This window comes from Protopterus annectens, chromosome 3.part1, assembly GCF_019279795.1.
Source record: "Protopterus annectens isolate FY-2018-M chromosome 3.part1, PAN1.0, whole genome shotgun sequence".
NCBI lineage: Eukaryota > Metazoa > Chordata > Ceratodontiformes > Protopteridae > Protopterus > Protopterus annectens.
Genome location: NC_056732.1, coordinates 343,485,630 through 343,501,617, shown reverse-complemented (window position 1 = coordinate 343,501,617; position 15,988 = coordinate 343,485,630). Strand labels below are relative to the sequence as shown.

General features: G+C 36.0%; 1 protein-coding gene across 4 annotated transcripts in view; it reads left to right on the top strand.

Moving 5' to 3' along the window:
- Window positions 1-15,988, top strand: part of HOXA3 (homeobox A3) — a 195,623-nt gene that overhangs the window by 52,944 nt on the left and 126,691 nt on the right. For 3 of the 4 annotated variants that reach the window (XM_044066792.1, XM_044066793.1, XM_044066795.1), the window contains exons 2-3: window positions 4,599-4,657; window positions 11,464-12,058. In XM_044066792.1, the coding sequence (XP_043922727.1) occupies window positions 11,599-12,058 (460 nt within the window). In that variant the 5' untranslated portion in view covers window positions 4,599-4,657; window positions 11,464-11,598. Of the gene's footprint in view, window positions 1-4,598; window positions 4,658-6,855; window positions 7,240-11,463; window positions 12,059-15,988 lie in introns of those variants that run through there. The other variant, XM_044066796.1, reaches the window with a different exon arrangement.

The following is a 15,988-nucleotide window of genomic DNA, read 5'->3' as shown; positions in this document are numbered from 1 at the left end:
CGAAGTAAAGCAAAACGTCAGCACACATGCCCACTAGTTATAGTGGCATTATTCTGTAAAAGTAGTAGTAGATCAATAACAAAGTAAAAATGTCAGGCATATTATGTTTAGTGTTGTTGCGGCTTCGTGAATACTTCTGCTCTGTGGTGGCTATTTGAATTATTACCTTCCTGGTAACAAGAGAATGTAACAGAAACGTTTTTGGGAAAGTATTGTGTTGGACAGCTGGCCAAAATTCTGTTGTTTCCACTCTTATGAATCCGCAGATATATTTTCAGTCTCTACGCATTTCTCAAACTTTTTATCATTTATTTAAAGCGTTACTTTTTTATTTTATTTAATTTTCATCTGCTGTGTTGACCAGCCATCTGAGCAGAGTCCATTTTCAGTTGAGGCCCGGGAATGAGCGCTTTAAGACATACAATAAAAGCAATGTTAAAATACAATATTGACAACGTGACATGACACTAACACGCTTGAATAACCAGGCTCGGAGAGCATAAGGTAGAACTTGCAGGCTACAAACAGTATATTAGCAAATTAAATGTTAATTGCATGTAGTACATAAACTGAAAACCAAAAAGCGGGCACATAATAAGCAACCCCAGTATATGTAAACATGAATGTGATGACTCCGGTATGCCTAATCTGGTATGCCTAAACAACAACATTTAAAATATCAGGTTTACACTTTTTTAATGAACAGCAAAGAAAGATTGTGTGTTTAAAATATGTTCAAGTAGGGACAGAAAAAGAGTATGAGGGTATGAAAAGAGAAATTAAAGTACGGTTAGTAAGAATAAGACTGGAGAAATGAAGTGGTGTGGCAGAAGTGAGGAATGCAGGAAAGGAGAAGAGTCAAATCATTAGGGAAAAGTAATAGAAGATAGGATAGTAACAGAGGAACAACTTTAAAAGTTGATTTGTAGCAAATGATTTTGGAAGGATTACAATGCAGTATCCATTATGTACTATGGTGTAGATTAGTTGCAATACTATGCAGTTAAAACAGTGAATCTGTTGTTATGTGTAAAATGCACATAGGCATTTTATTAAATCATGATTATTTGCTTAATGCTAACATAAATTTATATGTACTGTTATGAAATAGCATCTGTCAAAGTCTTTAGGAATGCATTGATTTCAAAGTTAGTGCCCATTCATATTTGTTCACTAAAATGTATTAACAGCAATTATATCTTGGACCACAAAATCCAGAATGCATGCTGGGTAATTTACTGCACCTCTGAGGCACCACTGTAGAAAAGTCAACAGGCTGCTTCCAAAGGGAAAAAAAAATAAATAAATAAATAACTGGCTCGGAACATACCATAATAAATGAAAGGACAAATATTCAGTTAATTAATACAACACGGATAAAACTGTTTATATCACAATTAATCTTACATTTTTAATAAACTATACTTCTCTTGAGGGCTTTAAACAATCTTGTGGGCCTCTATTATTTTCAGTCAATTTCTCTTTGCTTTCATTTCCTTCTAAGTTACCCCCACACACACACACACACACACAAAATGGTATAAAGTTGAATAATAACACTAAACAATTGCATTTGGCGTTGTCCTTGGTTTAGTTACTCATGTTTTGGACTGTCACAGGTGGGGGCCAGTATGTTAATGTAAGAAATTGCATCAAACATGTTGCTGTAATTTTCATCATTAAAAGCTTATAATTGTATGCATCACTCAACTAGTTATAGGAAATGCGTAAGCTAGTTTTGGCAGGAGGGTCCCAAAAGACTTTGGGCTGGGGGTGGGGAAGGGGGAGAAGCCTCAAATCCTGACTACTGCAGACAAGTGCATTCTCCAAACTCTGCCACAAGGACACAAATCATCTGTAGTTTGAAGACATTTTTTGCCTTTGTCAGGTAATTATAATCTTTTTAGACGCCGGTTTTCTATCCGTACACTGTTGTACTGACGCGCTGAGTTTGTTCCACACACAGAAAAGCCAATGTAGACACAACATCCAAGGGGCTGTACAACAGACGAATTCATTAAGAGCGGACTTTGTGGAACGTTACCAGTAAATGTAATGCTTTCCGCCAGATCCTTCTAGGTAACTGTTGTTAACGGAACTTTTGTACATCTCGGAAGGTAAGACCGAAATCTCCGAGATAGCAGGTAATTGCAGTCAAAATTAGACTTACTTTGTTAACGTCGTTGACCTTTAAATGGGGGTTGTGTAACAGTAATTGACGAAAACGCAGCAAGGCCCATCTCGGGAGTGCCCCCAAATAGCAGTTGTGGTCCCGTATGCAGGCTAATGGCATACAGGGGAGCGCGAGGAAGAGAACGATTGCCGATTTGAAATAAAAGCTTGAAGTTGACGCGTGACCACGTGAGCACATAATACAGCGCATTATTGTGGCATTTGGAACTGAGAACCGGGCTGCCTTCGCTCCGATTACGCTTTTCCACATTTTGCTGAGAGCAAGGAGCTTCCCAGTTTTGATGCTGCTTTCAGCTCTTTGAGCTCGGAAGCCAACAAAAGGATCAGCTGCATCTTTAGAAGGATGGATTTTATTTTAAGGTATATTCGTTGATTGTTCATGAATGCGGTGAAATATTGCTGTTCCAGGCAAAGGTCAGTGGAAAAGGCTTTATCATTTGTGGGAGCGACGAGAATTACACGTACCCCCTACAGACCTTTCCAAGTTTGCTTTTGCACAAAGCAACTACTTCAGTGCAAATGCTAGGTTTAGTTTTTCATTTCACTGCAACATCTGACGGAATAGCTAATGTTTACCAGTCTTTGTTGTTTAGTGATGCTGGTAAGCTCAAAACACGCCGTCAGCTTATTTAAGTGCAAAATATAATTCTTGGAATAATTTTAAGTCACAGTCTATTGTTGCAGTTTACGTATCCTTTCTACTGCTAGTTTCGATCTGCAGGTTTAGTTATGCACTACTGTTTGCATTCCATAACTCTATAAAATTGTTTATAATAAATAGGGAGTGAGAGGCTGGGCGAAATGGAGACATTTTAAACAATAGAATATGGAATATATTTAACATGCTGCCCTCGGTACCTGCACGGGTGCAATACTACAAAACTCAAATAGTAAAAAAAATGTAGTCTGACTGTTTAAAAATACAGTACAAGTGTTATGTAAAATGCACATACACTTCTAGATGAGAAGGTCATTGTGTCGACATTTGATTTATGCTTCCAGTGAGTTGTACCAGCTCATGGGTAAATTGTATTGTAATTTACCGTTTATGCTCACAATTACATTGTGTGCTTGCTCACGTTGTCTGCTGTGGTAAATTTGGCCCATATCTCACAACTGTCCAGATTTTTGCACAATGTTTAGATTTTGCCTCACGTTTTTGGTCTGTTACTCAAAATTAAGTAGTTTTCTTGCAAATAAGGGAGGACTTAAGTCACTAAACAATGACAGATGTTTGAGTTTCACACTTAATATCATTCAAAAATGCATACTAACACAAATTTGGTTATTCTAGCAACTTCTAAGTTTATAAGAGCAATATTTAAAATCTGCCCCTATTTTTGAGCCTTTGTCTCCCCCTCCCCCACACTATTTTAGGCTTTGTCCAGATTTCTTGTGCTAAGAAGTTGAAAGGTATACATGTTATTTATTTTTACAAGAAAAGACGGTCATATATTGCAAATGGTTTACTGGCGCGTTGTTTGCACTACTGAAGGCTTACAACATTTAGTTATAATTAACGATATATAAATGTATTTCCTGCACACATTCTGTTTGATGCCTTTGTGTACTCTGACCCTTTAACGGAGTGTGTACTCTGACCCTTTAACGGAGTGGTGCTTGTCAAAATAATATAGTATAGTTCCATAATGAATACATAAATACACCTGGATACGTTTTTATCACAGGGTTAGTTTATAAAGATGGAGAATACAATGTTTCTTGCATTTTGAGACTTATAATCTAATTGCGGGCCTCACGTTCTCGTTACCCTTTCTTGTGATTTAAAATTAATTTCTGGAGCATTCTGCCGGGGATATTTATAAATATTTCCACAGTCTCCAAGCTGGTACAACATTTTCAACCCGTAAATAAGAATCGCCGACTAACGCAACAGTGGACTGGATTACCCTTTGTGCGGCTTCCCACCACATTTTATTGTACAAAGAAGCATATCCGAATATCATGCTTACAGATGCATACACATCTTACCGTGCCAAGTAAAAATCGCATACAATGCAAAGTTATCATATTCATAGTTATACAGCACATCATTTGTATCTATTTAATCTCATTACACAGAATGTTGACACACTGCATTGCATAATATTCATTAGGTAGCGGTAACACAAAACGTGTAGTCATTTTTCTGTTATCAGCATTTATATCTGCTTTTGTCTGCCTGCCTTTTTTCATATTTGCACATTTTTCCTACAGCAATACAGGTGGATTTTGAACAGAAGATTGCTGCCTTTCAGAATATACGTTATGAGGTTTTATTGCCACTTCAATTTGTTATGCTCAGCATATTGTTATCGGATATTGTTACTATCATCACATATGAAGTAAAACAGTTTTTTTTTCATTTTTACCCATCCGACGTTCTTTTTTTCCATTTTTTCCAGGATTTACCCTAAGTAACGCTACAGGAATTGGGACATTCCTTAATAAAGAATACAAAGCGGTAAGTTAAAATGTGATCTTTTTACTGAGGGCAGGACCAATTCATTTCACATTTAAGACTGCACTTTGTTTAAATGTGTAATTTAGTGTGGTAAACTATTTCTCTTAAAAGCATTCAAAGAATAATTTAGGTGATTATGTTATTATTATGTATTCGCCATTCTTAATTATAAACTATCCATTTAGGACCTTATGCGTCATTTTAGATTGCATTAGTCAGCTTACAATGCTCAAAATTTACTGACTCTATGAACTAACCCAGTTGTGTCTTTTTGTTTCTTTTTTGGGGAAGGGGTACGTTATTTGAGTTACTAGACTGGTATCACAGTTTAGGGCAGGGGTATTAGCTTAAATCATTAAGACTGGTTTATATATATTTTCTCTCTCTCTCCCTCTCTCTCTCTCTCTCTCTCTCTCTCTCTCTCTATATATATATATATATATATATATTTGCAAACATGCATGCATACATACACACACACATAACAACGAATTTATGCATAAAATTAAGATGCGCATAACGAAATTTGCTTGTCTATAATGCTTAGTTCCCAATTTTTTTCACTTGCTTTTTTTAGCATAGATTTCCATATAACAATTCAAAAACAATGCACTAGGCAATAGGTCTCCCATTACACGTAATGCTTAGCACAATCTACAAGGCGTGCTTCGTAGTCCCAAGTATAGTACATAAAATATTCTATTTGTTTTGGTATCAATATTTAAACGTTGTATAGCATGCACTTTCTAAACACAGTAATTCTGGTTCACAATCCAGGCATTTTTGTCATTTGTGGGCGAACTTTAGTTACCGTTTTTTCATACCTTTTACGAAACAGTGCAGCCTTTACATGCCATAATTTACAATACACCTCAAGTTTTCGTAAAAGCAACAAAATTGTTGGAGCTGTTATGAAAAAAAGTTCAGAGCTGAAGGCACGTTGCTGGTCAAAGCAAAGTTTTTAGAAGGATGGGTTAGTTGCCGAACAGTTTTGTTATTTAACTTTTTGTACAGGCTGTGTCCAGCAGAAACTCATGTTTCATTACACTTAAAAACACTGAAAAGAAATGAGCAAATCACTTTTTTTCCACGAGAAACGGGCAGCATCCAGTATCTCCCTTTGAAATAAGACGGACATTATTGTTTTAAATATCCTTCAGCTCCTGCGTTGACTTGCTTATTATTCAGATTTGTTAAGTCCATTGGCCATAAAGAAGGAAAAGTACTAATCAGCAGTTTGGTGGATGCGACTGGTTAATCATTGACAAAACAACTACGTTTTTTCTTTGAAATGCTTACATTTTACTTAGCAGAAAATGCATACGAGCGAATTTTTGTTCCCTTTCATTCACTCCTACGCTGCAACTTTCCCCTTTCGAATCTACCATTGCAATATGGCATAATAAGGAGTAAGGCGTTTTGTTTAGTGCTTTGTTTATAGCACTACTGCTGCTGCTGCATGGAGTCATAAATCTTGTGTAGCCATAAATGACAAATAGACCGATATGCATAAAGGATGGCGCTAGGCTAGTTTTCGTTATACGTCTGGCCACTAGATTTTCTTTACTACTTAAAACTTTTAATGAATCTGAAGTTATCTGTAGTGCAGCGTACTGGGCCAGTCTGTTGTTATCAGTTTTAATTCTATACCGCAAACACAATAATTTAAAGCAGAGGTCCGCTTGATTGTTAAATACGTGTTTTATGTTCTATTCAAGATAGTAATTTGAAGGCGCAGCAAAAGCAGCTGTACACCCCTCCATATATATATATATATATTTATAATATATATATATATGTCTAAAGACGCAGTCTAATTAAGCGTCTAACGGTTATACCACCCTCTAAAATAAACAAACGAGTGCATAAAACGAGAAAAGGCGTGAAGACTGAGGTATGGAAAGATATGCACGGTAGGAAGAACTGAAAGGACCAGGTCGACACATAGTACGGATTAGATAAAAAAACGAGGCTCTTCACTTCTATTAGTAGTTTTTAGAAACCTTCTGAAACAAACCGTGAAACGTGCGTTCGTAGCTCGGTGACTTAAACGAAAGGGTGTAATTAATATTATGGGAAAACATTGAAAACCAGTTATTAAAATTAGAGCCTAGTAAGAGCAAGCCCTTCAGCACGCGTCAATTCATTTGCATAATTTTCCTTGACTACAGTGACGCTGCGATTCGAGGGAGTTCTCATAGTGAAGAAGGACATGGAAGGGGAGACGGACAAGAGAGAAACATTTTTTCAATCTGCCGCTAAATATTCATAAGAAAAATACCAAACAATGTAGTACCGTGTACCTGCAGCCGTTGGAAATGACACCGTTTCTCTTCCTGTTCTAGGAGAAATAAAGAGAGAGTGTGTATGCCTCCTTCAAAGCCAAAAAATATAGTTCGCCCGGCTGTTTGGCAGATCAACCATCTTGTGTTTACCTTGTGCTCAGTGTCTTCAGCTAACTTTAATGCTGCATATATCCTCAAATAAATGTAGAAGTTTTGGGAAATCTCGTTCTCTTCCGATTTTGTCGCCGTATCTGAAAAGTTTTATGTCGTGTCCTGCGTTTGTCATCGGAAGCAAAGGTAAGGAGAGGCCAGAAACAGGCTATCAGTTGTGAATGGCGGAGTTTATGTCCCAGTGATTTATGACCGTATGACTTAAATCGTGGTTCAGGAAAAGTTCACAAGCTACAGCTTCCTTTCACACAATGACTGATATACCTAGAGCTGATTGTAACGCCTTATTTTCCAACCCTGTTGTTGTTCAACTGCCCGCTGTAATATTTGTATTTCTCACCCATAGTCATTTTTCCAAAGTTTAGAAAGTAAGGTTCTATAGAGCAGCCAGGAAAGCGTCACAACAATCTGTTTAACAAAAGTAACTTGGTATTTCCCTGTATTCTCCCAGATTCTGAGTAAAATGTTAAGAAATAATACCGAATGCTTCATACTTACTGTGTTAGACTCTTGCACAAGAATTTGACAGAAATTGCTCAGCACTGTTTATTGACAGGTTATGCTTTCTTTCTATGACCCAAAAGGCATATTGATAGGGTCCAGCTTAAAGAAATAAATAATTACATACATGTGCATAAATAAGTAATACATACATTCATGCATACACACTTACATGCATACGTTTAATACTAAACGTTTTTCTTATATATAACTCACGGTAAAATAAGAAGGTAGGCAGTGGATGCACCATATAACTATTGCCACATATATTTATTTTAAGGAACAGTTTTTGACTTAATACTGAATAATTGTTAGTTTGCGAAGTAATGCATGCGTGTATACGGACTGACACTGGTTGAATTATCGCGTCATAAATAATATGAGTTAGTAAAGGGTTGCAGAGTATAGAGCTTCATAAAGGTTACAGACAGTGATAGATGCATGAGATACATGAACTAGTCCACCCACTACCAACCCCAAAATAAAATAAACGAATGAATAAATAAATAAGTAGCAGTAGTAGTAACATACCTCTCAAATGTTCAGAATGTCAAGAATTTTGCCTCATAATTTCGGTCTGTTCTTTATAACATTTGTGATTTTTTGGCAAATTGTTGAGGATTGAAGTCACTAAATAATGACAGACATTTGAGCTTAAGATTTCATATCCTTCAGAAAATCAGTGCTGATACAAATCCTATTATTCTATCAACTTTCTAAGTTTTCAAAAGCAGTATTTAAAATATCCTTATTTTTGGACTTTTGTCCCTCAATTATTATTTTTTTTCCAGAATTCCTGCATTAAATGGTTGAGAGGTATGAGTACCAATACTAATAAATGCGACATACTAAATACTGATAATGAGTTATAAAGGATAATCAGGTCGGTTTTCAAAATGGTCACCAAGCTGCCTTTTTTAAAACAACCTTATATACTAGTTTTATTGTTGTGGCTATACTGAAAGTTGGAACTGGATATGTCCTCTTTACAACATAAATATTTCACTGGGACTGTACACCTGTGTGTGTGTGCGTCGGCAGAAAGTTGTAACATTTAACATGTTAACTATTAATTGCTGCACTTCACTGGTGATGTGTCTAATCTATCTATCTATCTATCTATCTATCTATCTATCTATCTATCTATCTATCTATCTATCTATCTACCTACATCCCTACCCATCTGCCTACCATGCTAACTAAATATTAAGCTTCTAACGAGCTTCATTTGGTAAATTAGGGTTTGCTTGTCTCAAGGTCTTCATTAAGACTGTGCCTCTGTGAGCAAGCCGCTTCATCAGAAATGCTGCTGTGTCTCCTGAAAACAGGCATTCGTGTGCAGTAGATTTAGTTTTTGAAAAGTGAGTTAAAGTAAAATGCAAATCTCAGTATCTTTCTGTTTGTACATTCATCTGCTTGTTATGTATGTTCTAAAATGCTTTAAGAAACTAGATTCTGCATGAACAATATAATCAAACTGAAACCGAAGAAGAATTGTATAGGGGTTTAATTTGTTATACATTTTCATAGTTAATGTAGGTCCAAGGTATGTAAGATGTCACGCATTCACTCAATCTATATATCTGTCTGTCTACCTATCTGCTTGTCCTAAGTCAATGTCCTGTCTTTGTCAACAAAGCAAATGCATACACACACACACACACACACACACACACACACACACACACACACACACACACACACACATATAGATATAGATATTATCTGTGTGTGCTTGTCCAAAGTAAGAAGAGCCCCCTCCTACACACACACACACACACACACACACACACACACAAAGAAAACTTGAGGGAAATTAGATTTATTTTCTTTGGGTTTGCATATACTTACATATGTAGAAATACTTATAAATGGGCCCAAACACAATTAACAGCATTGGGGTGACTGTTTTTTTCCCTGTCTTTACTTTGTTTTTATTATTAGCGGAAAATATTCAGATATATCTGCCAGTCAATTCACGCCGACAACTTTTACCGCCAGAATTTGGAACAAAGTTAAAAATAACTAAGTAAAAAGGCCCCAAATTAGGGACACATTTTAAATGTTGGCACTATTGTCTTAGAAATTCTCAAAATGATTTCCAGTTTTAGGAAGAATGGTACAAAACATTGAGAGACATCAGGGTTGTCCCTACAAAATAGGGACAGTTGAGAGGTCAAATAGAAATTTAGAAAGCAAGGTGGATACACAAACTTACTGAAATACGAGAAAATGGATTACCAAAGACTACAAGGAACTTGCATTCCCCGTCTGTGCCTTACAGACAAGCTTATGTGAATGTACTCATGATAGTCCAAGACAAAGACAAGGATTTGAAATATAACATAAACAAACTCGCTCAAAAAAACGCTAATTTGAATTTGGTGTTAGTAATTCTAATTGCAATATTAAAGGTTCCATTTTCACTGCTGAAGAAAAACGTTTGAAGATTCGAACTGCTTACTAAAAAAGTAAACAATTTCTGTTTGCAAGAATATTCCTCTGAATTGAGGCGCATCTATGGTTGCAGGCTCCAACCCTTCTCTGCCGCCAAATGACCCCCATACATCAAAATACAGAGCAGTTCCAGAGACAGGCGCTATTATCGTTAGGCTGAGAGAAAAGTTCAAGCCGTGGTCATGGAGATGAACGCCGGTTTTTCAGGTTCCTGTTGTGTTGTTTCAATCCATCAAGCTTTAGCAGGTAGAATTTGGTAACATGGTAGCTTTAAAATACAAATTCACTGGTTAATCGAAAGCTGAGAAATGCTACTAGTCAAGCACTACTTCTACTACTAATTATTACTATTTTTGTTATTATGATGATGATTATTAGTATTTATTATGGTGCCTGGTATTTTAACATGGTTTATCAAAAAGAGAACATTTTAAAAGCTGAGATTAAATAAAGTAATGTTCAATATGCAGGGGAAGGTTTGGGTGCGAGTAACAGGCGGTAGCCTACAAGTAGAAGGCATAGAAAAGTCTTTTATTTATGTTTTATTATTCATTTGGTTTACCTTTTGGTAACCGACTGAGTTGATCTGATGGGCCATTTTCAATCAAAACAAATATACAAAGTCATTATGTAAAACTGCAACGTTGTTTATATATGTGTACCATCATACCTCTCAATTTTTTATTGATAAAGCTAAAATAACTGGGAGAAAGGCCTACATTTAGGGTTAATTTTAAATAGTACTTTGATGCACTTAAATGTTATAGAACAACGAATTTTGTATCAACATTAACTTCCTGAGGATTGAGAAACATAAAATGTTAATGTCTTTTATTACCGACTGACTGAAATCCTCAGCAATTTACCACACAGTGAACAATTTTACTCCCAGAAAAAAAGTTGATACTGAAACACATAGTCCTCTCTTCATCTGAAAGTCCAGATGGTCCTGAAGTCCTCTAAGAAACAGAACACACACACACACACACACACACACACACACACACACACACACACACACACACACACTCAGGGTATCAGTTCTGTGTCTTTTTAGGTAATGACAGTGAAGCTGACCAGGTGGTGCAGAAATAAATAATCCATGCTTTTGAAGCGATTACACATATCCATCCAGTATTGCTTTAAATATTAATCTTAAAATAATCAATAAGTATTTGATGTGAGAATTGTACAGCTAAGCACCATCCGAAATGCCATTTGAATTACATGCTGAGAAAAAAATGTCACTATATCTACAGGAAGATGTTACTGCCTTAGCACCAACTCAGAGATGTTACTAGTCTTATTATTATATATTTTTTCTTTTGATTGCGTGTATGTGTCACTTAGCTATTGAAAGTAAGATGGATCTGTACTATTTCTTCTCTCCAGAGTCTTGCTTGTAACCCTGGGTCAACCGAAGAGGCCATTGGAGGAGGATCGTCACGTGACAGCGTGGTGCCAATGTTCTCTCTCAGGGTGTCAAGACCCTGTCAGTTTGCGAAATAAATTTTGGGAAACAACGAGATGCAAAAAACGACCTACTACGACAGTTCTGCAATATACAGTGGGTACTCATACCAAGGAGCAAATGGTTACACTTACAATGCTAGTCAACAACAATATCCGCCTTCTTCTGCTCAAGTGGAAACTGACTACCATAGACCAGCCTGCTCTTTACAATCTCCAGCAAGCAATGTATCCCATCAGAAATCACTTGACATTAACGAAACTTGTTTGCGGACGAGTAATCATTCCACTCAGCCCCAAGTTATTCCAGAGCAGCAGCCGCAGTCTCAGGCACATCAAGCGCAAGTGCCTACAGCCCCAGTGTCACCACCCCTGAATGGCAGCAGCAACTGCAACCAATCGAACACAAACAAGAACCCCACTATTTCCTCACCCACTGTGGCCTGCAAGCAAATTTTTCCATGGATGAAAGAATCCCGTCAAAATTCCAAGCAGAAAGCCGGCAGTTCCAGTTCAGGTGAATATCTATGCCCGTAGTGTGTGCGTGTGTGTGTGTGCGTGTGTGCGCGCGCGTGTATGCTGGGGGAGCTGTTATTATTTTTTCTCGTATAGGATATCTTTGGGCAGTACTGATTACAAACAACATAACACCTAAAACTAAACAATATGAAATGTTTCATGTGACTCTTGAATGCTGTGTACATTAAATTTGTACTACTGAATTTGCTACACTAATTGACCTACCCTGAATCTAACAGTCCTCTGTACTGCCTGATACAGTAATAGCTGTTTTTTTTCAGTTATCAGGCTGCCGGAAATAACAGCCCTAACATTACCTTTATGAAGAGTAGTCTACACTAAAAGCAAGGATAAATGTTATTTAGGTCTGTGGTCAGAGACACATAATTCATTCTGCTGAAACATAAAAAACAAAAATATTCTTAAAAAATCGAATTTACACATTTCTGAGTGATGTCTTGAAATACAAATAGCCACTTAAGTTTCATATTATTGCAGTCAGTTGTCTTTCCTGTAAAGGGGGACATTAAATTAAAAAATAGGCAGACTAGTATGGTGAAATCCCCTTTTAACTTTCAGTGTAATTGTAAAATATCGTTCATATGTATGTGCCTTATGTGAAAGAAAACTATACATTCTACAACTGAGTTATTTTCTTCAGGTAAAGTAGGTTCCTATAGTGGTACTTTATTATTACATTTATTAATCCACATTAAAGGAATGATCATATAAATAATCACCACTGGAAAAATGATCAGATACCAAAATTAAAATATAAGAATAGTTCTTTCTGTTTTTTTTTTCCTTTAAATTAGATGTGATCTCCTGTAACTAATTAGAACCAAACATAATTTTTCTTTTCAAAGCAGTATGTTACTCAAGATCAAAATGGAAATTAAGTGCTAATTGTAAAGTTATACTATAATCTAGGGGATGGTTTGCTGTCATCAGCTATACAATGGTAGTGCTTTGCCTTTTTGTTAACAGTGTCTTGAGTGAGTTTTTGCATAACTTCATATGGAAGATAGTAAGTAATATTTTATGAGAAAGGTTGGTGAATATTGTTACCTATTCATACTTTTCACTAAATGTTTGGCACTCAGACCTTCCATTTTACAGTTGGAAGAAGAAGCTGCAATCCAGTTTGTGTGCTGGTTCTGATACCCTGCATTAAATACTAGACTCTGAACTTGTGTGTAACCAAATATGTAAGCATAGCACTGGCATTCTACTGTCTACACACAACTGGCTGTACAAGTTACACATTGTTAGTTACATATCCATCCTGCATGATGCATCGTTAGTAGTCCACACATAGGATTTATCTGTGAAGAGTGACCCTTGTGTTACAGGTTTGTGGACACACAATCAAGATGTCTTTTGAAAAAAAAAAATGGTTCAGTTATCTCAATTTTCTGGCCTCAAGAAGTATTTTCCAAATGCAGCAATTCCTTATCCAGTCAGTACCACTTTTCCCCTTTTTCTACTTTGATTTTTGTATTTTTTACATTTTAACCCTTATGTGTAGACAGTTCCTTACCCATTGCAAAACAAAAACAATTTCTATCTTATGCATTTCTGTAGTTTTGGAAGGAAATTATTTAATTCTCAATTATATGCTTCTAACAGCAAAATTTACTGAAGAAGTTAATTTGCCACACACTGTATTGACTTCAATTTTTTTTGCAGTTATATATTTCTTTTAAATTTCTTATTTATTTATTTATTTTTGGATGCCCAAAGTGGAACTTTCGGCCTTTCAATGGAACTATGTCTTAAATCCTCAAGCATTTATAAATGCAGACAACAGTACTCCATTAAAACAATTAATTGCTGCTGAGGAATCAGATACTGCATTATTTACACTGAAAACATTGTCTAAGGCAGGTTTTAAAAATCGTGAAGGAAAAGTAGTCTAAGAGTAGTCTGAAATTCACTTCCAGATGAATAAGTACTGTCTCTAGAAATATGTAACCTTAAAATAGTTTGACTGTGTACTGCTTCTGTTTAAATGCATAAATGACATAGCAGTGACAGCAGACAAATGCTGTCACCAATTTTTAGGTACAAAATGAGAGACCACAATGCAAACAAATATCATTGAGAGAGTATTACTATGATATGATCCCAAGTAAAATACAGAGGAACAACACATTGCCTGAAGCTTCCTGGCTCACATTTTAATAGGAAGGTGCAAATGGGAGCAACATCACCTCTGTAAATGAACCTCTACTTGTGCTGCTGTTTCCCTACAGGTCCATTACTTTGAGACTTGATAAAAATCAATTTTTGTGTCATAGCCCCACAAGAATCCCCAAATCCACAGCCCCATTTTAAGCCACATGGAAAATTTGTCTGTGATGGGAATAATGTTGTAGTTGCAGAACACTAACCAAGCATAACTTCAGGTTCACTGGCAGCACTGAAATATAATCTTTTTAACTGATAGCATGTGGGATATTGTATCTGAGCCAAAGAACCTTCTGTATTATCATATTTCTTTTTCAGTATATGTGTAAGTTTCCCATTTTGTATAACTGGCACAAGAACAAAGCATTCCAGTCTAGTGTAAGGAATGCCAGACCACAAGAAAAGACCACACCTTTCTCTACATAATTATGCATACTAGCATAATTACTGGACTGAGATCTCAGGTTTGTAAATAATCTGGAATTTTACCTGCATCATCTCTTATCATCTTATGAGTCCTGTAACAGAGAAAACAATTCCAGAGCTCATTTAAACTCGATAATTGTAGTGTGGCTGAAAGTTCATTACATTACACTTCCAACTACTTTTTTATAATTGAAAGCAATTCTTTATTAGTCAGATCATGCATGTAACAACTTGGCTCAACACCCAAGATAAAAATGTAATATTAAGAACAGAATTATAGTTAGATAGTTGCAAGTAACATGAGAAAGGGTAGAATAAAGTGTGATAGTCATCTTTTCATACAAGCATTTTTACACCAATTTTAATTTCAAGTTATGCTTTAAATATTGAAGCTGCACTTTTTCTAAAAAAGTTTTTCATGTGCACTTTTGCATTCACCTTTTCTGCATAGGAACACCAACAGATAATGTCACAAAGACTTACAGTAATGGTTTACAAATAGCATCAAAACATTTTGAGCAGTCTAAATATATCAGTGTTTTTACATTTTTTACAAGTGGTCACTTACTTGCATTGTGATGATACCTTATTTTTCAAACAAAAGTCTTCACTTGTAAAGTTAAACTTACTACATGAATTACCAGTAAGTACATTTTTCTTCCTCTTTTTGCTGTGGAAATACTGTGGCCAATAAACTCTTTTAGCTAGTGAGGTATTATGGGTTCAACTTCAGACCACTATGATGTAATAGCGGGAGGTCACAACGTCAGGGAAAATATCAAGAGTAAGGTCTTCCCCGGCTGTATAAGGTTCTTGCTTATGTTTGTGACAGTAGATACTGTCATCACTTAAAAGATAAAAATGTTGGCTATTGGCAAATATTAGGAGAGGCATCCACTTCAAAACCACTTGCCATTACTGTAGGAAGTGTAGCAAAACAATGTGTAAACAAACTGTTAACAGTGGTACCAAGGCTGTATATATTCTTAAACAGCTTTCAGAATTAGTGAGCAGCTAACATGATTTGCCACACAAAAGTGTTATATATTAGTTTGTTTTCTGAGTATATATGTTTGTTAGTCTCAGTAGACCAAAAAAAAAAAAAAGATATCAGTATACAGAAATGGAAAGACTTGAACATTCTCCATTAATGCTAGTGACCTGAAAGTCAGCTGATATTGGTAAAGTATGCAGCAGTAAAATCTGAGTTTCTCAAGAGTTCACTTAGTATTTTATACAGCCTTTACAATGCACAGTTTCAGAGCAGGCTGAAGGCCTTGTTTAGTTCTGATATTGTTTTTTCTGGACTTTT